The following is a 25100-nucleotide window of genomic DNA, read 5'->3' as shown; positions in this document are numbered from 1 at the left end:
CTACCACAAATATCTATTTCTGGATTTGTCCATTTGTCTTGTGGTTAATTTGTCTTGGGTGGCTAGTGTCTTCCTATGCTTGATAGTTTATATTTCTTATGGTTGTGAAATATGCAATCAATTGTTGTTTTAAGCATTGTTTAAGTATTAGTTAAATTTTGTTTGTCTTCCACTCTCCTCCTATTTTGTCTAATAGTGGACAAAACTCTCTGGGTGAGTATTTCTCTGACTTCATGTGAGGTGCTGATCTAAAAGAGGAATGACACTGCTTTGGACTACATCCATCTATTGGCAGATTACTGTAACTGTGCTTGCTAAAGCTTTACCAGAGACTTATTTTCCCTGGTACAAGCAATATTAATTTGACTTGAGTAATTCAGAAATCATATGGGATATAAAAATCTATCTCTACTTGCAGCATCCTCATCACTGATCCTCATTCTTTAGAAAGAATTGGAAGTGAAACTCCACAGCAAAGTAGTTGAACATCACGCTAATTTGATAATATTTTGTATGCAACATAAGTTATCCTAAAGTTGCTTCACTTACCAGTTGCACTATATACAGCATTGCTACTTGTGGTTTTTGTTTTGAAAAGCAGACAAAATGGGGTATTTCAGCAATTTTTTGAGTGTTGTTTGTCAAGGGGGAAAAGTGTACAACAAATTCTTAAAGTGATGGCCTGTTAAAATAGCTGGTTTATGCCTTACTGGATGAAACATATCCTCTTTTCACTTTTATCACTGGGGTGGTTTTTGTTGACTACTACAGATCTTTTCTGGTCACCGGACAGCCACTATATAGATTTCTTTTGTTTTTAGGCATGCGTGTTGAGCGATCCATGCAACAGTGAAGAACCTGCCATTGTACATTCCATGTATTACTGTTGTACCTGTTGCTCTTGATTCCGTTAGCAGGATGCTGTTAGTTCCCCTCACTCTACAGTTTCATTCAATTAAAACCTTTGAAAAGACAAACATAGTAGAGAGCCCAGAGCTACATGATGTTGCATTGTGTGGCCCCACAACAATCTTTAATAATAGCCAATCCTGCTTTGGCAATGGTGGGCTTGCTTGGAGGAGGTTCTGCCTTCTTTTCTGCTGGGCTGCCTGCAATGTTCAAAACAGGACACAATTAAAACCAAGAGCTGGTCAAACTTTCTTCCTATTACTGGCTTAAAGAATGCAAACCTTTTCTGCCCTCCCCTGCAACCCTGAATTTTTTAAGTCTTGTTTGAACAATACATCTAACACTTTGGTAGTAACCAAGTTGGTATGTGGATTCAGACTGCTTAGGAAGTCTTATCTCTTCAGGGAAGGGAGTTAAGAGGAAGTAAAGAATCCAAGGGAATTTACCCAAGGGGAGGGTAAACTTCTCGAATCTTCTTCAGTCCAGGTGTTCCTGTTCACAGCCACAGGGTCAGATAACAGGTCCTTCCACAGAAGGTCATCTTACTGTGTTTAAACCCTAACAACTGAGGAGTTGAAGAACAAAAATATTGCTAGATTTATTCTCTCATCAACTTGGATGTCATATGGAGGAGAACAAGATAAAGGTAGGTTTTAATTTTTCAGGGTGAAAAGAATCTTTATCTCTAACTTCACATTTAAATGCAATGACATGAAGTAAACTAACAAGGGAGACAAGTCATGCTCCCTGTGACTAAAAGGGCATAAATAATTAGTGATCCATCTTAAAATGTGTCTGTCAACCTTGTACTTGAACTTCACGGTCATTTCACATCCTTCTGGAAACTCTTTAGCAAGATTGTGATCTGTGCAAAATGGCAGTGTGTTTGGATACCAACATCTTCAGCTGGTAGACCAAATGTACTTTCTAAGAAGGGCACCACTCTTACTTGACTATATTCCTGTCCAAGAGTTCAGTTTGAGACAGGTCAAAATCAACCTGTTAACTTTTAGAGCTCACGCTCTGACTGTTTTCTTTGAAAGTTGCAGCTAAAAGCTTCCAGGGGATCATGTAATCTGCATAGTTTCTGAGAAATTCATGCGATTGGAGTTCTGTCCATAAGTGATTTGGGTTGATGTGATCAAAAAGCCTATTTACGCTGGTAAGATGTAAGAAATTTGGGGCAGCTATGGAATTTTGCAGTCTCTTTTCTAGTTTCCATTTTGCCTGCAGTAAAACAAGCAACCTTTGCTTCAGGTACCCTAGCATATAAAGAGATTTTCTCGGTCATTTTTGCAGAACCAGATGGGAAAACTATTGGCAAAAATAAATCTAGTCGCTTACTAAAGCGGGTTGTGGTAACATGTATTCAAATATACTTTGCATATTTAAAACACACAAAGCCATTATAAAGTGGCCATAGATGACCATAGATGGATTGAGTTTTAAGGGGTAATTGGGCATCTGAATTCTAAGTGGCCAGCAATTGCTGACACACTGTCTTGTTTCAGGGTGATCTAGCTAGATAAACCTAGCTTTTGGCAGAGGCTGCCCCAGCATGGCCTTTGAAAATTATTTTTTATACCGTGTCCATGGAGTTTTTCCTATTCTTATTTTTCTTAATGTTTAGGAACTCACTTGTAGGAGACTGTGTCGCTTTGTCTAAGGGTTTTAACTTGGTGCGAAGGAATTCAGCCATCTCTTTGTCTTCTTCTTTCTCTCTGGTGGGGAAAAAAGAAAATTAATCTGTTACAGAAATAACAATTTTTTTCTCTGTAAATGAGACAGTAAAAGCTAGAGTAGCTAGGATCAAATCACTAGTAAACAATTCACTTCTTTGTTCTTTTTAAAAACACTTAATTTTGCTGCTTACTAAAGAGCAAAATATTTGCTTACATGAAAACAGTATCAAACTTCTTGTAGAACCAAGACAGAATTTCCCACAAGGTTCTTTACTTCTTTCTGACAGTGTTGGATTCCTTATATTCCCTAGTCAATAGATTTAAACCATAACGTATCACCTACTTCAAGTTGGCCTAACAAGTGCTTCACAATGTTTCCTCTACAAAGTAAAACAGAGGATACATATGGCTGTGATTGTACTGCTTATTTTTAAAGGCCACCTTAGACAGAAGACTGGATCTTGTGGTCTTCTCCTGTTTGTGTTTAGCAAAACCCAAGTATATTTCTCTCTGCATGAAGATGACAGCATTAGGCCCAAAATAAAAAGACTGTGTTGCAAACCTTGATTGTATCTATTAACCATATTTCTGTGTTAGTTTCTTTGCTATTTTGTTACTGAAACATTAACAGTGGGCACACTGAGTATCTCAGTTTAGAGAAAAAGCAGATATTCTTATCAAGACTTTTAAAGAAAAGCCTTGGGTTTTACCGCAGATGTGAATTGACACTGATGTATTCACATTTGCATAGTGCATAGCAGTACATTTTCAGTAGTCTACAATTAAGCTTCTGTATTGTCTGGCTGCTGCTGCCCAGGTTTTTGTGATTTTCACATTGAACTAGCAGTTGAGAGCTCTGCATTACATTACTAGCACAGGCTTCTTGTCAGCTGCTGACTTTGGCCAGCTCTCTTTGATCAGCTGCAGGACTCTGGCAAGCTTTCTCCTCTCCTGTCCTTTGCTTGCTTAGAATTTAAATGTGTTGGAAGAGATACTGTTATTTGGAATAAATGGATTGATAAGCCTTGCATCTTTACTGTTGAAAGAGACAGGTGAAGTATTAGCAAAACTATTTGTAGAGTGCTGGGATCTCAGTGCAACAGCTGGAAATCAACTTTTAAGGAAGACCACAGTTTTCTCAGCAGCTTTGGGCTAAAATACCAAGATGAAACCATTCTGAACTCACTTATGCTTTAGGTTAGTTAGACCTGTGTTACTGATTGAATTCTCTTTTTCGTTGTTGTTGTTGTGGCAGGGTGAGAATAGTAGTAATAAAATCTGACCACATTAGTAATTTGTTTGGGGAAAAAAAAAAAAAAAGAAAAGAAAACAAACAGACAGATGTCTACAAATACCCCCCTTATAGAATTCCATTTCATGTCTTCTATGCCAAGGTGATTCTCTGGTAGCAGCAAAAATCCTCCTTGTTTTAATGGTAAATGCCCAGACACTTTATGGTAGGAAAGTAAGCCAAACCCAGCAGTAATCATGAGATGACTGAATCACTAATGGGATAAAGTCACAGAAGTGCAGTCATCCAGTTTTAATGTTTTTCCTATGGAACCAGGAGATGACTTTTAACTTGGTAAGTTGTTTTAAAGGACCAATTCTCTTCCATTTATGTCAATGTAAATTCTGTCACTTGCTCCAGTGTAGTATTAGACTTGTGAAATCTCATTAATAAGTTCACTTTCTTTTATTTCTTACCGTAATCTCTCCACCTCTGCATCATCTACAAGAAAATCTCTTTTTTGTACCAGTCTATGAATCTTCTGAATCAGTTCATCCTCTCTCTGCTTCTCCATCTTTGTTTTTTCTTTTTCTGGTCAAAAACAGAGGAGATATTATTACTTTGGATTCTGTGGGGTGGACATTGCAGATGTATAAGAATAAATTGCTGATTCAAGTCAATGGCTCTTCAGACCTGAGTCACTAAAACCCCAGCAAGTTCTGGTCACTGCCTCTTTCCTCTCTTCCACTTGTTGCTGTTGTATCTGATCAGCTTAATGGTCTGGACACTCTGTGGGGCTTGCCAAGCCTGCTTTTAATATTAAATTACTCTGCAAGACACTGCTTTGAATTCTTTAAAGAGCTTTGGTAAGAAAACAGTCCAGGATGCTTCATTAAAATCCATGGTACAAACTCTCTTTGACCATAGGAGCAATGAGACTACACAGAAAGGAACTATTTCACTGTCTTTTTTTTTTTTTTTTTCTACTATGGTAAGGCAGGTAAGCTGCAAATGCACACAAATAGCATAAATTGTAAAATGTGGAAAAATAAATGAAAGCGTTTATTTTCCCTGTGCTTCAAAATTGCAGGTAATGTATGTCCTTGTTAAGTGGCCAGTCTGTAATGACTAGGCTGCTATAAACAACAATTTCTGTGGGGAAAAAAAAAAAAAGTGCCTGTCACAAGCTAAAACTCATGAATGTTAAGGATTACAGAGCTGTAGTTTAAGATTATAAAGCAAATAGTGAAGACTGAAATCTTTAAAACTAGCAAGTAGAGCAGAGATTAGAAAGCCAGAGGCAAATCCCAGCCCACATTTCCTCAAGCTGAAAATTTTGACTAGCTGAGAAGACACTTTGCATTAAATCAAGAATTTTGCTTTTGAGCAGTAGAGCTGTGCTTAGAGAACCATAAAATAAAATACAGTAAGAGTTGTGGGAAGAAGGGCAAGCTGCTTGCAGTCTGATGCATCTGAGCTACGTTGATTGAATTTAAGATTAAACAGCTAAATAAATCAGACATTTGAAAATAATTATTTAATACAGCTTAATTTTGGATCATGGGCTTCAGGACGTGTACTGCTGGGAATTTCTGTAATAAATCCATTCTTTAGTAAGTAAGGCAAAAGCACCTTGAATATATTTTCAAGACAGTGAAATTCTGTATGTCTCAATCTCAAATGCATATTCCTTGGAGAATTTTTGAATTACGGTCTGACAGTAGCAGAGGAAATAATTTGTAACATAACATAAGGCTGCTTTGTCTAGGATGCATTTTGTGTGTTTTATCTTTTAGAAATGATAAAGGAAGGTGGTTATTGACTGCTGTGAAGATTTCAAGACCTCTGCGTTGTTACCTACAAAGAATTCCTGTGATTAATGCTGAATTTGCAGCAGAGAAAAAAGGAGAATGCTTAGAAATCACTGCTTTTTCTTGCTTTGCCTCTTACATCTGTGGAGCAAGGGATCTCCTCACTACTGAAGGTAGAAGCTACTTTCTACTTCCTTTCAGTCTATCCTCTTCCCAGATTGAGATGTGCTCTCCCATGACATCTTCCAGGAAGCTGCCTGCCAAATACATGCATCCTGAATTGTGGCAAAGTACTGCATGCTCTGTGTACTAAATGACTGATCCCATGTCTACCAAAACCAAAGACCAGGTCTCACTCTACAAGTCTCTATACTAACAGGAAAATTATGATAAAGACGTTATGACTGAACTCATTTCTGGGAAGTGTTTTTCTAGGTTAGGCACATGCTGTGTCAGCACTTAGTTATGTGTGAATGCCAGCAGCTTCTTTGTCTTTAAGACAAAAGTATTCTTATGAGTCTGCCAAAAGGTGGTGCTGCTGGAACTGCACGTACTTAATTCTTAAATTTGAGATTTGCTAAGTGCTAAGGAGAAACTTCTGTGGATCTCTGCTTAAGACTTTGTGACTGAAAAATAGTTTCTTAAAGGTTTTTTAATTAAAAAAAAACAAAACAAAAAAAAAAAAAAGGAAATCAATCAACCCATACTTTTAATTAACAGGTAAGGGTAGGAAAGCTGCAGGCTAAATGAGGCAAGGCAATGGGAATAATTCTGATGTTTTCTAGGATTCATAATCCTTTTCAATACTGTTGAAACCAGTAACGTACCAACAGTGCTATTAGAAATTAAAAATGTGACCTATAAGTAACTAAGCATAAAGAAAGAAAGAAAGAAAATATAAGAAAGATTATGGATCTACTTTTGTTGGGTGTAAAGAAAACTGGAAAAGTTCTCGTACAACTAAGAACATGTGGCCTCAGAGTAGACCCCTGTTTCATGAGTGACCTTCTCTCTCCTTTCTGGGCAGAAAGCTGTCCTTTAAAGTTGCACAATGAAACGTGGGGGGAAAAATGAGTATAACCAAAGGAAACTCAAAACTTGTTCTTAATAGTTAGGTAGCTGCAAATTATTGCTGAAGGGTGCTAGAGGCCATGCAGTAATATCCAGTGTAAATAACCCACTGCAGCTGCTAAGTGTTTTGTGGGATCTGCCTCCACATTTTCTCTTGAACAGAGCAGGACTGTTGTGGATGATCTAAAACAGCAAAGCTGTAGTGAAGCAAAATCACTTATTGATTTCAGCTGGAGTTTGGAGCCTAAGGACTGCAAAACTGCCCACAAGTCTGTCCCTCCTTAGAGCAGTGAATTTCCAGAGAATTAAAGCAAAACACAAAGCAGACATTTGCCCCTTGCTTTTTGCAGAAATCCATTTTATTTTATTCTAGGAGGTCAATTTAACTACAGGTGTGACGATGAATTGGTGTATCAAGGAAAAAAAATCACATTCATAGTGATGGTTATAAAACCCCTCCTCTTTCTCCCTTTTATCTTGGGTATCTCAGCACTCTGTCTTTTCTACCTGACAATCTCTGTGCCACTTGGTTCCCTAGAGATTGCCAGCGGAGTACAAGAACTAAGAAATGTGCACCTTGTTTGAGTGATACTTGCAGGGTTGCTGCCAAGGGAGCAGTGAAATACAGCGCGAAAAGAAATTTAGAGACCAGGACATTAAGGGTGGGAAGGAAAATAGGAAGAAAAAATAAGGACTATAGGAAAGAGAGATGAAACTCAACCTTGGGGGGATACTTCTAATTGTCAGGGACAGAGGTGTGTTCCCGACATCTCACCCATCTATGCATCACCCAAGCATTATCCTAATATTGGATTGGAGATAGCCATTACCTGGGACTGCTACCAAGCTCTGCAGCTCCTTCTTAAGGTTCATAATGTCTTTGCACAGCTGGATGTCATCCATCCTGCAGAAACAGAAAAAGCATGGTCAGAGACATGCAAACTCCATCCTGTGTTGATGGGATTGGCCAGATCTCATCTGCATATATGATACTGTCCCTTGCCTGGGACCTGTGCATCAGCTTGAAATGCAGAGGTTTAACCTTGTGACACAGACACTGTTCATTCATCGGTTTTAACAGATAGCAAAAGGTATTTAATACTAAAGGTCTGTTGAGGCCTTGATTACTTATCTTACTGGGATCTAATTTGTGTGTAGGTCGTATCTGTTACTGTGTATTATTTCAGATGCCTTTTTGCTTTCTTGAACAACACCAAACATTCTGGAATGGGCATCTGTGTATTTAATAATCATGAAAAAGACAGGTATGCCATATTGCACATACTGCAGCAATAGTTTTTCACTAGGGAAAAGAGCAAGGCTGAGAATAACAGGGAGCCTGGGAAGGGGCAGCAGAAGCCCGTACATTATTTGGCACAGCCAAGACAAGGCTTATATTTCACTACCAACTTTTGTTGCAACCTTACTAATAATTTAGCCCTAATATCAAAGATATGAAAACTGTCATAATTCAGCATCTAACTATTTTGAAGTTGTGCCTTGGGTGAATGTCTTCTGTGGTTGATGTGACTGCTTCAAATCCTTGATGTGTGCAGAAAGTCCATTAATATTAAGTCACAGAAGACAGCTTAAAAAAAAATCTGTAATGTTAGCAGAAACTGCATGTTCAGTTCTTACTGAAACTGATACCTATCTTGAGAGCTGCTATAATGAATTATTCCCCTGGAAGTGAGCTAGCTTCAGCATTAGCTTCCTGACAAATGTTTTATTTTGGCATCTCAGCCATATTGGCAGCCAAGGCTCAGGTGTTGGTTCTGAGGGCTGCATCATGGGCTTCCATTTTGAAATCATACCCTGAAGAATACAGAAAAACCTGCCTTTGTGAATAATTGTACATTCTTCAACTTGGATGTCATCAATGCTATCCCTGCCCACAGATCTCGGTGTCATTGTTTCATAATCCTGTGCCTGAAAGGTGGATTGCCTGTTGCCTTAAGTACCTGAAGGGAGCTGAAGTGCTATCAGAACATGGGTAGTCACAGTGGTATTTCAAGAGAAGAAACCTAAGAGATTAAAGTGTGTGTATGTGAGAGCGAGCACACAAAGGATAACGCAGTCAAATTATTGAATTAAGTGAGGAGTGAAGAAAGTAGCTGTTTCTGGCACCAAAAAGATTTTAATCACAACCTGAGAGCTGCTATTCTGCCTGCTGCCTCTGCATGGGATGCAGGTCTCCACAGGGAGCTGCCCTTCAGCTGCTTTGCTCACCTTATTAAAACATGTTGATCCTTTTATTATTTGCTGCTTTGGTTAATTCCATCTTGCCTGTTCTGCTCCTTTCATTGTGCATGGTAGGATTCAATAATCTTAATGGTCTTTTCCAACCTCAATGATTCTGTGACAACTATTCCTGCTGCCTGTTTACTTCTCTCTTCGCAAAATATGACAGTGAAATACCTCTGATAATTTTTCTTGCTGATGTCTCTTCCTTGTTTAGGTGCCACTGTCACCTCTGCTGGGGATCTGCTCTCCCACCATACATCTGTCTTGTAAGACTTATTTTTATTGGAAAGATTAGCATGCTAGCCTCAGGGCTAGTCTGTGGTTCACTGCTGTATGTGTTTAGGACACTTGGAGGCAGAGACATTTCTACTGATGATTATTGTTGCTTGGGCTCCCTATATATTCGTGCTGATTATAAGCAAAACCTGTTATACTCTTGAGATCTATCATGCTAAATGCTACTGAAATTACTTCTATCAATTAACAATCTTAAACAGTATCCCCCTCAGGAGAATCAATATTCAAAATGTGCTGGGATGTAAGCAAGGCTTACAGCTCCTTATACATTCGATGTTCATGCAGTTTGGGTGTCATATTAATATAATGTGTTAATATATTTAAGTGATATCTAGGGGCCAGACCCTCAGCTAGTGAAAATAACACTGAGTTTCTACAAGAGAGATCTGCATGACATACAGATAGAGGATATTCTTTTTTCTGTATCGGGTAGGTTGCACTTCATGCTGGGAAGATCTGAAAGATACTAATTAAAATACTTCACTTTATCAGTTTTGTTCCCTGCCCTCAAGGAACTTCTAAAAGCTAATGCCACTGCTCTTCTCTCAGGATTTTCAAGAATTTAAAATATTGGCAGTATGTTCCAAGTGAGTAAGATCACTGATGTTTAGTAGTCCCTACAGCCTCTATGCTCAATTTGTGGCAAAGGTGCTGGCCTCATTGCAACTGTAGTTGCAATTTCTCACGTTATTTTCACTCTTTTTTTAAAAAATCTGACTGCAGAGCACATAGCTAGCACTTTCTCTATATATTCTTCGCATCTCTTTCTCCTGAGACCTAAACTTTGTTCCTGCCTTGTAACTCACAGGAGAGAAGTAAATAAGTGGCCAAGCACTTATGGGCTGTAACAGATCTGTGACAATCTGCATTCTGAAAGTCATGAGCCAGATGACATCCCTGGTGTCCCAGCTCTCTAGCCTAGTGCATTCTGATGATGGACAAAGACTAAAGCCAGCATCAGTACGAATCCCATTAAGCACATGGACCATCTTTCCTCCCATCTGTGTCAAAGAGCCTTTGTGTTTCATCCACTCCATGGTGCTGATTAGGCAAAAAAATAAGATATGCTTAAATGATCAAATTTATGGGACATATTCATAAAAACTACGTGAAGGCTTAATCCATCTGATTTAATTAAAGTAGGAGGTGTAGTTGCTTGTAACTATAAAGCACATCACACATTTGCTAGTAAATAATACTGAATGTAGGGCTACAATTGCTGTCCTGGGCAAGAGTCACCTTGTTGCCCTCAAAGAAAAGGGAAGAGGAGAAACTTCTGGGAAAGAAAGCTCTTGGAAGGCCATTCCATCTGTACCGCTACTACGCCTCTTGTCTCTTTTTCCCTTTATGCTCTGGTTCTTGGATGTGAGCAGCTATAGGAAGCCCAGGAAAAGTTAAAATTGCTTCTGAAAAAAAAATCAAATCCCAGTGAGTGGATTTATCATCTGAAAGCTGGATAGTCAGCAGGGGTTGACTGAGAGGATATTTGTATTACTGTCAGACCTCTTTGGGAAGTAAAAAGGGCTTTTGGGAATCTTAAAGAAAGGAGGAATCTGCAGAGTAGAGAAAACAAAACTCCTCTGGCCCCCCTAACCCTCTACAGATAAACTGGAGAAACACACTCAGCCTGATCCTGCAGCACTTTTTCTCCTACAAGTTAGATTTATCAGAGTGCAAGATGGGCAAGAGAAGAAGTTACACAGACTATTGTCCAGCTTATTTAAGAGCACTGTTATGCTCCCTGTGTATCTGGTGCTTTTCTTGAAGGAGAGCAGCACAGTCAGGTTGTTGGTCTGTGCAGAATGTAGTGGCTTTTTCTCTATAGATACAGCATGGTATAGGGTACTGAAATGACACCCCCCAGGGCTGTTTGTTATTTGCAAAGCTGCTCCAGACATTTGCATAACATTTGCAGTACACAAACAACCTTCGCCCAACTCTCTGTTCTCTGGAATAGACAGTACATTCTTTCCAGTCCCTGTGAATTTGGTTTTGATGTTGCAGAAAAAAACAGCAGTAAAGCAAACAGCAGTTAAAATATGTCAGGTTTTCCCCCAGAGCTGAGATTTAAATGTCTGCCCAGCAATCTTAAACATTTGAGTATGATAAAACATTTCTTAGTAAGAGCCCAAATCCATTTCTGGAATAATTGGAGTAGTACTGAACTAGGGATGAATTCTCAGTGTGCTTTCATGTATTCCTGACACACCGTCTGCAATTCTGCTTTTCTGTTTCTTGATGGCTTATGGCAAGAAACCCTCTGTATGCTTGGAGATATCACTTAAGCATGTATTATTATTTTCTGTCTTGGTATTTCAGGCTGTATCATCAAAACCTAAAAACAGACTCTGTTTGCCAAAAAAAAAAAAGAAGAAAAAGATAAAATAGCTCATAATGAATATACAGCATGAGCAAAAGATTTTCTAAACATGTCACAAAATGACAGGAAAATAAGTGGGTCGGAAGAGTCTGCAGTAATCTGGCACAGTGACTCAGCCCCAATATGTGTTTCTGTGGTCCAGTTACCAGGAGAAGAATGCTCTGAGCATTGTCATTCCCATAAGATTCACAAGTGAGGTGACAGCATGAGTCACCTCTGCTGTGCACCATCTGGACTGAGGGGGAGCAGGGCAAGGAAACAGAGGAGAGCTCCTATTCAGCTGTGCCCTGTCAGGTCTCAGAGGCTGTGGAAGATAATGGCAGACAAGACTTAAAAAAGAAACATTCTCTACTGTGCACAGAAATGTCTTGTTTTGTTTCAACAGAAATTATTCAGTAACAGTTAAATTTTTCTGTCTTTTCAGCTGAGGAAGAAAACCAAATTCCCTAGTGTAAGATGTAGGTACCATCTAGAGCATGAATAGAAAGAAAGCAAAAAGGATAGTAAAAGGCAGCAGGAAAATCACTAAATCCTCACCTTAATGGTCAGTCAAAGAAAAAGAGATGGCCAACAAGTTTGTTGAATGCTTAAGATTTGAGAGTCAGAACTATTAGTAACAGCTACATAAGCATCAAATATCTTTTTTTTCATTGATTTCAGGACAAGCAGAGCAGTTCAATGTGTCTAGAGAGCTGCTGCCTCTGCTGAATGACTTTCAAAGCTAGAAATAGATCTGTGCTCCCTCTAGCATGTCTATAAGAGGAGGTCTGAGATCGTTTTCTGCTATTCCATTAAAGTGCTTGAAGTTAAAAAATGAATGTAGAGTGGTTTGGTTGGTTTCCTTCCGTCTCTTCCAAGGGGGTTTGCAGGCATCTAGGTGATTTTTAGTTCTATCTTAATATATTCCTGTCCCAAAAGTAAAATGCTTGTAATTGCTAAGAGTTTCTGAAGAGTTTGATAGTGCCAGTCTAGGAAATGGATTAAGAATCAGATGTCATGCTAAGTCACGAGTTGACATGATTATATGTATCTGGAAGAGGTCCCAGTATAGGGATAAGAAGATCATTTCCTTGGTGGTGTCACTAAAGAATATACTGAACATCAGTCAAGAGCAGCCAGTAATGATGGAGAAATTTGGGTGACTGAGCTAAAGAGCTGTGTAAAAATAAAAGAGAATTGCTCAGAGATGGTAATGTGCTGTCAAGCTGCAGATTCATTAAAATAAGGGCTGAGGTGAGGAGCAGGGTCATCAGTGGAGGCTGCCTTTGAGGACTGCAGGTGTTTAAGGCCTTGCCAAAGCTGTGAGAAATCGGGAATGGTGAGAGTATTCTGGGAACAGAAGTAGTTTATGTATACCCCTCTTCTGCATTTGACTTCATTTTTGTCCCTGTCAACTCATCTTAGTTTCTTAAAGCTTCTAATTATAAATCTGTGAAATCACAGGCAACATTTAATGAATATAGCACACATTATCTGAGTCATTATGGAGTGTGTTTATCACCTTGTTATTTATCTCAGCACCTGGTGCTGCTCAGGCTGGAAGACACAGAGCTGGCAATTAAGATAACAGATTGCTGACCAGCATGCTTAGCAGGTCAGGTTACAAATCAAAAGTCTTATGATTAACTTTAACTATTAAAATAAGTGTGTTTATCTTCTTTTGTTAAAAGTGCTTTCCAATGGAGGACCAGTGGATAGAAGCACTGGACTGCAACTTGTGAAGTAATGTAATTCAGCTGTTGTTTCAGACAATTGAAGATGGCCAGACTTGACAATCTCAGTCCCTGGAGGTCATATTTAAGGCATATTTCACAAATTCAGAGTAGTGTCTAAAGAAGCTGTCTGTATTTCATTCTCACTGACATTGTTAAATTCTCTTGAGCTTGGTCATCTCCTCTGCCAGTTATGAAGTTTTACGGTCAACTTCAGTAAGTGGAGCTTTCGTGGAAATGCTCGACTGTGGAGGAGATTATTACATGGCAAAAATTAGTCACTACATTAATTTGTCTAAAAAACATACAATAGAGAAGTTAAATTTAGAAATATCCAACCCTACTGCAGTAGCATACAGAAGACTGCATGTAAAAGCATTGGGCCAATTTATGTGCATGGTTCATTTAAACTGGTCTGGTAGGGTTTTTTTGTTATTGGGCAGCAGAAGCGGGAAACTCTGGGTCTGGCTGTGTATTGTCTTCTAGCAAAATCGATGATAAAATTTCCTTCTTAATTTGCCTCCACATTTGACCTTTTCTTACTTTTAAAACTAGAACAACTACTTGGTATCAAAGCTGAAAAGAATATAAAGGTATCTGGTATAAAATTAAACACTGACAGTCAGTCCATTTCAGGACTTTTCAATTCACTGTTGAATCATCACTGATCTATACTCTCTATTTACAGCAGAAGGCAAGTGAGAGAGACCATTGTAATACCACAGGTCAAGAGTTACACATTATTACAAAGCATCCTTGCCTACAGGAAGATCAGCTGTGCAAAAGGGTGGGCCACAGTAACTCTGAGTACTATATATGTATGATGTATTATGTTATCTTGGATAGATGGTATCATGGGAGACAATTCATTCTACATCCACTCATGCAAACCAGACCACAGGTAGCTAAGAACTGGGAAATCAAAACCAGTTTGTGAATAAAGGTTACATTTGGAAATACAGTGCTAAATTATTGACCTAAAAATGACTAAGTCAAAAGATTAAAGATACCCAGAGCTGTTCGCCTGTCTATTAACAGCAATTTGTAACAACCCTAAGTATGCTACTTAAATAAAACTTTCTATTAAATAATTCTTTTCCTAGCTAGCCAACAGAGATAATTTTACATTTTTTTAAGACACAAACATCTTGACTAACAAGTACTATGTCTACAATTCATTAAATACTTTGCCAATATGTTTATCATTATACACCACTAAAAAAAAGCTTTTTCTTTCTGAGCATTTTAAAGTAGCATTTTTACTGCTGCACAGTTGAAAGTGTAATGTCATATTTTCCTCTGGGGTGGGTTGATTGCTGTCAAACAGGGCAAAGGACATGGTTCTGCAGGGAGATCAAACTGAACAAAGGCATTTTTCTTTCCACTCTGAGAGCTGACTTGTATTTATACTTTCAGCTTAAAATGTGCAGTCCAGAACTTTGCAGTTCTGTCCTGAACTCATGTTCTTGAGGCTTCCAGGCTCCCATGTGAAGAGGTGGGAGACCCTTGCCAGAGCTGGACCTTTCAGGAGTTCCCAGTTCTACAGTGGGTATACTGACATTTTTGAAGCTCCCAGATCCATGGCAGTTGCCTAGAAATGCTGTGCCTAGTCTCAGAAGCCTCAAGCTTTGAGTATCTGATGACTTCTATTACAGAAACCAAGTTGTGCCATTTGCCAGTTTACAGTTTCCTGGCTATTTTCTTAAGGGCTCTGGGTATTTGCAGGTGAGACGCCATTGCAATGTGCTTGGGATGGGAAAGGTGAATGGTCACAGCCACAAATTCATCATATCTTGCAGAAGAGCGTGCCACACCAGGCTTATCAGTGGGACATCCATAGTATCCCTCGTAAAGATGCACTTGGTATTTTCCCTAATGGTACCTTATCTTATAATGCTGACAACCTGGCATGTATATTTATTGAAAAATATGTATCATCACACAACTGCCTCCTCTACAGCATCCCAAAGTGTATCCTATGTTCCTAGAGCATGATACAAACAGGAAAAAAAGGAAGGAATTCACAGTAAGTTATACTGTATTGTTAAGATTCTAGAATTGTAAAGGAGGAAAGATTTATTACTCCTTTCCATGAAAAGACAGATCTTATCAGAAAACACTGACAACAACAGCTCTACTAATGAAAAAAATCTGGTTTTGTTGCTGTTATTTCTTTGCACTATAGTAATATCTAGGTGCCAAACTCAAAGTACTAATGCTGTATGTATGTAACTAAACAATCTTAAAAGAGAATTCGATGCTTAAACTTAGAGAAAATAGGTAATATACAGTACAAAGACAAAAAGTAGCAAAGAATCAATACTAGACAATAAAGCCAAAGTCAGAACACCTGCTCAGCAATATATAACCAGTTAATTACCACTGCTATTCACACCTTTGACAGCTTGTTTATCTCTTTACACCCTCTCCTCTCACCCTTACACAGGGTGATGCTCAGTGTGTCACTGTTGCCACACATGGTATTATGCCACTGAGAAGTCACAGTTGATGCTACATTAGTGTGTCACTAGAAACAAAGTATTTGGTTAAAAAAGTAATTAACATTGTATAAATTTCATTAATACAAAGATAGCAATCATTGCTGCCTTTCTCACTTCAGAATGGAAACACTCCATGTAAGCAGGCTTTGGAGTACAATATTACTATTCAAGTTTAGCCAGCAATAAGAGACTGTTTCATGTTCCCAATTTGTGTGAGTGTACTAGATTTGCTGCACTCATTCTACATTAAAACATAGGATTTCTAAGTTGATTTATTGAAGGTTATCATCACCAAAGGAGTTAACCTCTCATTTCTGCAATCTGTAGTTTAATGTTGCTTCACTTTGCAGCGGTTGCATAAAGCCAGGCAATCAGCACACATACCTTTTTGTACTTTAGGAAAAGACATAAAGCTGAGAATCCTGTCTGACCTCTGTTGATGTGTCAATGTTCTTAGAAGGCATATGGACTATAAATTTTCCTCCATGATGAATTTGCCCTAAATTTATGTCCAATACCAAATCCAAGACCATTACTGACTATCCCACCTCTACTACTAGCAATGAATACACCAATGTCACAACAGCAAATGAGAGATATACGGGTTTTTTTGCAAAGTGGTAAAAGGATAAGGGTTAAAAAGGCAAGTAATGAAAAAGTAAGCCTGATTGGAACAAAAAAAAAAAAAAAAAAGAAAGAAACAAACCCACACCGAAATCAGGGATTCATTATGTGCTCTGGACAGCTAATGAAGCTGTGGGACTGCTAGTATGAATTTATTACCAGGGCAAAGTCAAGTTGCAGCAAACTTATTTACATAAAAGGTAATTGTTCCTGGGATTACAAGTAAGCAAACATAATAGTGTAAAATGGTCTAAAAACCTGAATGGATCTATGGAGAATTTGGATGATGCAGATATTATGAGCACTCTGGAGAAGAGGGAGTCATCTAGTAGTGTGCAGTGAGAGTGTACAAAGACAATGACCAATTTTAATTCTGCTAAGTCAATGTGGAGCTGAATTTGGCTTTTTCACAGTATTAGTTTAGGACTGTAATAACCACACAGACATTAAACAAATACTGTGTTATATTTCTACAGATAAAACAAGTTTAATGATGTAAGTAAAACAGTTTTCAATAACTGCCTAAAGCAACCTAATAGGGCTTACTATTTAATATCTTATATTCTCCATATATTAAAAAAAATTGCCATTGAGTCTCACCTACATGGCAGAAATAACCACTCCCAAGACAACTATCACAGGTGGAAGCAACTTCCACAGTTTTAGTTCAAGGTCGTCCAATATAGCTGGCTTCAAGTTTTGCTTTCCATCTGGAAAGCCAGCAGTATCAGGCACTGGCAGATTTCCCAAGGAGCTTGCTTCATGATGACAGTGAATGCTATTTCTAAGAACTCCATGTCTTTTCTAGTCACAGGCATAGGCAGTAACTGTGGGTGATAAGATCTCACCTATACTATTAATATTTACTCGGTCAGAATATGCTAATACATTTTAAAATGCATAAATTTTGCACTACAAATGATTCGGAGGTTCAGTTTTGATCTGTTCCTATATCACAGGTCTGAGGTTTTGCTGCCTGTCTCCTCTGTCAGCTGAACTGAGCTAACACATGCATTATCCATTTTTACAATCATGTCTTTCAGCATCGTACATTTCCATGCCCCCCAGTGATACGAATCAGTGAAGGCACACGCAAGTATCCATAGCGGTAACACACTGAATGTGCAACAAAGAGCAATGCTGCCTGAGCAGCTCCCTCAGCTTTTGGGTCTGTTATCTCGCCAGGAAAGAAAAAAAAGAAAGTGGGACAGGAGAATTGGAAAGGGAGAGTGTTCATGTTCTGAAGTGGTATGTTTGCTGTGCTTAACAGCAAAGACAGATTGAAAATTTCCAGTTTGACCCAAAAGTCTTTTTATAGTGAACATTTTAAGAAATGAGCTGAGAGAAGCCTGAGAAGCAAATGAGGGGGAATGCTGGCTAGCTATAAACTCATGCTTTTCTGTACATATTGTCTCCTTCATATCAATACATGCTGAGTCCTCAGCTTTTCTGAAAATAAACCCAGAAGAGCTGGAGATGGCGTATGATGGCTTTAAGCTATATTTTCATTTCCTGGGCTGGCTGAAGATGGCCACAACAGCTCCTGGCATAATTTTATGAAATTTCACAATATCAGTAGCATAGAAGGAGAGATGCTATAAACAGACACAATTGCTACATATCCTTGACATATCCTGAGGATGTCCATCCTGGGCACTAAGCGAGGTAGGGTCTTGAGACAAAAATAGGATTCAGTAATGTAATTACAGAGCAAATCACAGTGCATCTGCTCTGCTGTGACTGTGGTTGCCTGAGCTAAAATGGGATTGCACAATGTAAATTGTGGCATTACCTAATTGAGGAAGGCTTGATTTTATAATCTGAAAATTTGTTCCATGTAAACTTCAGGTAATTCTTCATAGCAGACAGGTATCCAGCTGGAAATAGTATGGACTTCCTGGATATGAAGAGTACAGCTGTCTTCAGCTGCCCTCCTTTTCTTTTTAAAGGAGGAAATAACAGCATGGAGCAAAGCAAAGGACAGGCTTACAGAGGCTAATATCTGACTTGCAATTTGCACACAGGTCAAAGAAACATCCTGACCTGTTTATCAATTGCTTCAGCTGATGTTGCTCTCTTTAGTTTTTTGTATCAATTAAAAGAAAAACAAGAATTATCAGAAAGCTGGCCTCTTTTAAAGTATACATTACAAGATGAACTATTTTATGTAATCTGTTAAAGAGATAAAAGAGTTCAGCTGCTTCCCTTGCTTTTCAGATAAAAAAAAAAATTCAGGGCACAGGCTAAGAACATGCTGTCACACTTCTAATTTTATTGAGCTTCACTCAGCAAAATTAAAAAGATCTGTTTTGCAATAAAGAAGCCTCACAAATTTGAAAATCAGAGATGTCGATTGGAGGTTCCTCTACTGTATGTTTTTGCTTCACTACAGAGTTCCAGAGTTACACTGTTTAAATGTATTTTAGTTTTTAATTACTGAAATGATGTCTCACATTAAGTTTAGTACAGCAGTAAAGAATTTCCACTTCTATCTGCAACAAGGCAGAGACAAAAGAGCATAGAAAGGACTACAAAGGAGTACAAAAGAGACAAAAATCACATGTATTGAAACTGTGTGGGTATTTGTGGTCTTAAGTTTTCGGTGTTTCATTCTAAACAGGGTAAATCCAGTTTCCACTGTTCTCACTGAATGTTCACTTCTTATTTTGGGGAAGTTTTTCTTTAACGCAGGAACAGGCAGACTACAGAAATATCAGTATTTGTCTAAGAGCAAACCCAAATACTTCCCTTCAACAGTAAATTATTGGTCTGGACTAAAAACCAGTAGTATTGCTCTGTGGGGCTATGGACAGTACATGATTTGTGGGCCTGGGACAGAGACACAGACAAATGATATCACCTTCTTAAAGATATCTTTAAACTTTAGAATAATTTTGATGGATATTAGTACATGCTTGACTTGTCCACCAGTCAGGTATGATGCAATTTCTGGAAGCTGTCGGTAGATGTCTGCCAGACAGTTTGATTTTCAGAGCTGTGCCTCACAAACTGCACTGAGTTCAGGTTTGGGCTATGTGGCCTTCTTGGGTGCTGTACTCTGAGCAGCGGGTGTTTCTGTTGAAGGACAGGTGGAGGACACATACATTTAACAGCCCTGCATCCAAATATCCCCCCAGTTTTCAAAAAGGCCTCCTGGGATGGACTCACCCGTGCTTCATTGCCTCCCACTGGAGTCAGGGGCGTTGGAGGTATTTGCTAGAAAAACAGGTTTCCGAGAGCCTTAGCTGGCAGTCAACAGCCCTGGAGTGCACACAGAGTTTATGAGGAAGGAAAAAAAATTCCTCAAAGCTGCTGAAAGAGGAAGGTGGGTGCCAGGGGAAGGGGCGCAGCAGTGGCTGCACACACAGTGCAGCCATTTTGTGTTATGTGGTTGAGCTGCCACAGAAGGGCGGCCATTTTGTCTCATGCAGCTGCAGCGCTCATTCCACCTGTGAGGGCAAGCAGTTAGCACTGCCCTGCATGGCTCTGCGGTGCAAGGGCTCCTAGGAAGGACTCCTAAACTTGAAAAATCAGGTGTGCCCCTTATTAAAGGAGTTTTTTGATGCCCTTTCCCTTCTTTAACCAGAAGGCAGGTGAGGTGTTTTATCTGGTGACTGACTTCAGGATCATGTGAATTACTGTTTGCTGACTGGGTGTCCAAACCTCTCTCTAAAGGTGGAAAATTTCTTCCTGAGGAGATTAACCTTTCTGTCAATACCCCAGAGCAAAGACTGTGAGTAATTTTAATATCCAGTAAAGCACAAAGCAACTTGCTTATTCACGGTATGACTGTTGATAAGAGGTGGGGGAAAATTCATAAACTAAAACCCCACAAGCTTTGATGTTTTAACTCAATACTTAATCACAGAAATGTATGTGAAAATTGTCCAAATATAATTGAAGTTTTCCTCATTCAATGTTGAAACTGAAAATCTGGGTCTGTTGAATATATGTTTGATAGACAAAGGCTAACAGTTGAGACACAGAGCCTGTGTGGATACATATGAGAAAAACCCTACAGTTTTGTATGGTTTTTGAACACTACTCTATACCACTTCTTAAGTCTAATACTATTAAATCCTTTTATTATTTAGTTTAATCCCACTGCCTGATTCTGAAATACTTTATGACTTGTTTTGAAATAATAATGATGATTAAGTATCTAGCTTTTATTTCTTTACCATCCTACTCTTTTTCACCTCTATAGGGTTACTCTTCTAAAGCTTTTAGTGACAATGAACTCTTCAGTAAAGATTTTCTTTAGATACTGAAGTGTTACCTACTGTGAGTACTGTAATGTAACATTTGCGTAGTGACGTTAGAGCAACATATTTCATTTTATCCCTTTTGTTGTCCTACAGACTTCATTAGTCATTGGTGTTACACTGTTCAGGGGGAGAGGGAATATGGACCTCATAGTATTACTATGGTAAAAACAAGGCCTTGATGCATTAACTTTCAAAGAAAGGAAAGCTGTCTGTATGTTTTGCTAAAGACTCCTCCTGTAGAGTTCATGGCATTTGAAGAGAGACACATACTGTATAGATCGCAGGTGAGGAACTGCCTGCAAGAATATTAAGTTATTGATGATTTCACATATCAGCAGGGAAAGTTTTCACTGGTTCACGCACAGAAGTGTGAAAAATGCAAACCAACTCCAGGTCTGCTGATCATCCAGACCTTTCTAGGGTTTTTTTCAGTAGCGTTTGTTTTTTTGGTGTTTTGGTTTTTTTTCTGTTGGCAGATATGCTAACCTGGATCTACTTTGGGCGTCTTGTTCAAGGAAAACAGTAATTTCAGTTAGCAGTCTTAGAGCAAATTCCTTCCATGGATTAAACCTGCATCACTCTGTCAGGTGAAGGGCTTGGTCTGATTTCTACCAGCAACAGGTCTAGCTTGTAGTGTTTTGTTTTCTTATTCTTGAGTGTGAATATTGTTAAAATACAATGTCTGTGCTGTGAAGAGTTGTGGTAGTTGCTGGTGTAAGTAAAGCTGACAGTGTATGCCTCTAACAGGAGGGAGCCACGGTCAGCATGGTGATATGCTCAGAGCACAAGTCCTCTAACTTGTGCTTTATTTTGTCCTTTATTTATTCATTTATTTATTTATTTTAAAGCACAGCTACAGTGTACTTTGTCCTAGCTTTACGATCTGGCTACATGTGAGTAAAAAAAAAAAAAAAAAATCAGTCATACAGAGAGACAGGGAGAAGAATGAACCATCACTTAAAAAATGTAGCTAGATCTGTAAATTGTGGCTGGATGTGCGACATGGAATTATTTCATCATGTTCATGCTTTTATAAGAACTAAAAGAAGCCAAATTTAACTCAAGATAATTTCTACTCTGTTGCTAACAGCATGAGGGGAAAAAAAGAGAATACAAACATACCACACATTTTCTCCATTACTAGATGTATGTTTTATCCTTTTGTTATAACTGAATGAAAAGCTAAAGCAGGTACAAGAAGTAAAGAGATCTGGTTCTCATTAAAGCTGGTCTTGGACTCAGTGGACTGAGTGCAGGTGTGTAGTACTGCTAGTTAGCAGCCACATGTTCAAAGTCGAGGCTGCCTTAAACCTGTCAAAGGTGGCTCAGTTTCATGCAGTTGGCTGTATAGGTCATTCACAGAGGAATCTAGTCCTGTCAGAAGAAAACAATTACTAAAATTAATGACCTACATACAGACTTCTGGTCTTGGGACACTGGCAGTGCATTACTTCAGGAAACAAGTGAAAAAAATTAAGTATGGCCACATATAAATTCTTCCACAATATGTGTATGAATTAGAGTTTATGTCATCTGCTTAAACAGATACAAAACTTGGACCACTGATATAACTGTGAGTTGTGCTGTGACCTCAGCAAGAGGGTATTAAAAGACATTTGTCATTGAAAACAAATGCAACCAAGCCACTCTGTCAGTGTAAACTATCCAGAATGAAAGGCAGTAAAGAACAGGTGCTGCTATATTACTTGGGTGTCACTAGCAACATGCTTCTCACTTGTCAGGAAAAAAAATGTAAAAACATTTTAAAAATGAGATAAAGTCAAGCAAACAATTTTTTTTACTCAAAAGCTATTAAGGGAAGCACGTTCTAATTCTGGAAGCCTGTTGCAAATGGGCTTAGAAAGATGGGAAGCCTACACAGGGCTTGAAAAATCATGATCAATGTAGTCTTGGTTTGCAAGTAGAATCCCAGTGCAGAGACAGATGCTATCTCACCATTTCATTTAGTGGTGTTAACAAACTGAATTTGACTGCCTCAAGCATTAATAAGCAGTGTCAGGATATCCTGCCACAGAGAAGGGAGCAGTTGGGCTAGGAAAGCTCTGTGAATATTCCCTGGAAAAGTATTCATCTTGGCCTGCAGCTGCTAAAGGAATGAGAGGGTCTGTGGCAGTGGCACACACCTCAGTCCCTCTTGCTGAAGACAGTGGCAGCAGCAACAAGCTTGGCTTTCCATGACTTAGAAAAGACAAAAACGTGTGACTATCTCTGGCAGTTGCTGCATCTATCACGTGCCTGCTTTGCTAATACCTAGGGACAAACCTAGTGAAGACTTTGATGCTCAGAAGAGCTTTCCTCACTCAGCCAGCGAACAGCTGGGGAGTGCTCTTGGGTAGCTCTAGGCAGTGTGTTTAGATACCTACTGCAGGAAGAGTACTGTTGCACAGTACGAATGTCAGTTATATTCCCTTTTCAATAAGCAAGCTCCTCTATGTTGAATTCCTTACTCAAACACCTGCTAGGCAATAGAGAGCAAAGAGTGTGATGAGTGTGAGCATGGGGGAAATGAAAAGAACAGACTGGATACAAGAACAAATGGAACAAGTGAAGAACATGAGAAACGATGACAAGCAGATATCAACCATGGCTCTTATTCACTGGGACAGTTTATTTCAGTGCTTTGTTTGATATAGAAAATGTCAAGAGAAGTGCAGGGTTCAATGATAAAGCTTCTTCCAGATTAAATTTATGTACAAGCCAATAACCAAGTAGTTATTTGACTACCAGGAGCGGGTGTGACAAAACCTTTCCTGTTTATTTGTACCACTACAGCATTATTAAAAGTCAGTGTCAATATTACCAGTCCTTATTTCCAAAGGTGTCTAAGCAGTGATTCTGGGCTGAAGTCTTGTGGAATAATACTCAAAGACAGATGTCTCTGCTGTTTGAGGGTGAGGCTTTTACCTTCTGGCAGTTCAAGTCAGGGCACTGAAATTAACCTCCAGGTGTGAGGGTTAAATTACCACTCCTATCTTTGTACTTTAAAGAGAGAAGAGAGCAAGTGATTTTTTTCAGGCTACTGTAGCTTCGTTAATGCCATGGGTCTGGGTTCAGCAGGTTTTAGATTTACTGAGGTTCTTGGCCTGTCAGCAAAGGCATTAGTTTCTGACCTCAGGTACTCACAGACAGATGGGACTTCAAAATAATATACTCCTTCTTAATAAATCCTGGTCTTATAGATTCAGTGATTTAGGAATATAAACCCTATGGACTTCATCAACAGAACTAGATTAATATTCATTAACCTTCAGTGAGGCTCCTATGCCTGACCCTTTTGGCAGTTTTGAAAATCTGTCTTGGAGTATTGCTGTTTAATTTGATACATCAAAATGTGTTCATAACTTAAAGGCTTCCATTTAACAAATGTCAAATCTTGGTTGCTATTAGTCCAGAACACAGTGTGCTCTTTTGTGACATGAGCTGTCTGAGATCACTAATGAAGTGAGAAATAAAGCCTGAATTAGGTTAGGCTGTGGAAGCTCCAAATCCCCTACCTGTTATTTTCTTCAGACAAATATCCTTCCCACAAAGGACTGAAGTTGAGTATAAAAATATGCTCTGTAGACACGTACTTTGCTAAAGTTTCCTTTTGTAAGTAATAGATCCCTTTTACATCTTCTGCAAATCATGCTGAATAAAAAAGGTGCTAAACAAAAAAGGTAATTTCCTTTACAACTACAAAAAACATTTCCCAATGGCATTTTGCAAGCATTCACCTAACTGGGATGCTCTTTATCTTTCTTCCTTTTAAAATGTCAAGCAGATAAAAGTCTTCTAAATAGCATTCTTTCCTATTTTGATTAATTTTGCATAGTGTTTTCCCAGTAGTATTTATACTTACATAAACCTGAGTTCCGATTCTCTTCTGACTAAGACTTCCCGAAGTCTCTGGATCTTTGCCATCTCAAGTTCAATTTCCTCAGGCATCATTGTTGTTTCAGCCATTGAAATGATGTCAAGTTGATCTGTGTGTGAAAGCAGAGATAATGAATTAAGGTAGTCAAACTGCCTTAATGAGTTTTTTTTAGGAATGTAAATTTAATCACAGAGCTATCTGACTATGGGGTAATTAATGCAATTGGTAAAGAATATTCTAGCTGAATGCTATGTTGACTGGTTTTTCTATTGTTTTGCTTATTGCTTTCAATGTAACTATTTTGAAGTGAAAGAATCCCTAAGCCAAAGTAACATCCATTTTGTTAGTCAGAATCCATCATAACTCTAAGGAATCCCAACCCAGTACATAACTATAGCTACTGTTCCTTAACCAATATCGCTACAAACTTTGAAAGAACAGCCACAGACTGCTACAAAACTCACTCAAAGCCATTATTTGCAACTCTGAAGTG

General features: G+C 38.7%; 1 protein-coding gene across 1 annotated transcript; it reads right to left on the bottom strand.

Moving 5' to 3' along the window:
- Positions 1-950: 950 nt before the first annotated feature.
- On the bottom strand, positions 951-24715 carry C14H16orf45 (chromosome 14 C16orf45 homolog). The gene is made up of 5 exons (XM_026858751.1): positions 24593-24715; positions 7535-7608; positions 4299-4413; positions 2548-2630; positions 951-1109 (listed from the first exon to the last, which is right to left on the bottom strand). Exons 1-5 carry the CDS (start codon positions 24694-24696, stop codon positions 997-999), a joined length of 489 nt encoding a protein of 162 aa, XP_026714552.1. The 5' UTR covers positions 24697-24715; the 3' UTR covers positions 951-996.
- Between the last annotated feature and the right edge of the window lie 385 nt (positions 24716-25100).

The sequence above is a fragment of the Athene cunicularia genome (assembly GCF_003259725.1).
Source record: "Athene cunicularia isolate RWA chromosome 14 unlocalized genomic scaffold, athCun1 chr14_part1, whole genome shotgun sequence".
Taxonomy (NCBI): Eukaryota; Metazoa; Chordata; class Aves; order Strigiformes; family Strigidae; genus Athene; species Athene cunicularia.
The sequence above is the reverse complement of the archived record's forward strand: the minus strand, read 5'-3'. Positions and strand labels throughout refer to the sequence as shown.

Coding starts and splice junctions, on each gene's coding strand:
- C14H16orf45 (XM_026858751.1), bottom strand. CDS start 24,696: ATGGCTGAAACAACAATGATGCCTGAGGAAATTGAACTTGAGATGGCA. Junction 2,631..4,298: donor GCAGAGGTGGAGAGATTACG/GTAAGAAATAAA, acceptor TTTCCCCACCAG/AGAGAAAGAAGAAGACAAAG. Junction 1,110..2,547: donor AGCGACACAGTCTCCTACAA/GTGAGTTCCTAA, acceptor TGAACATTGCAG/GCAGCCCAGCAGAAAAGAAG.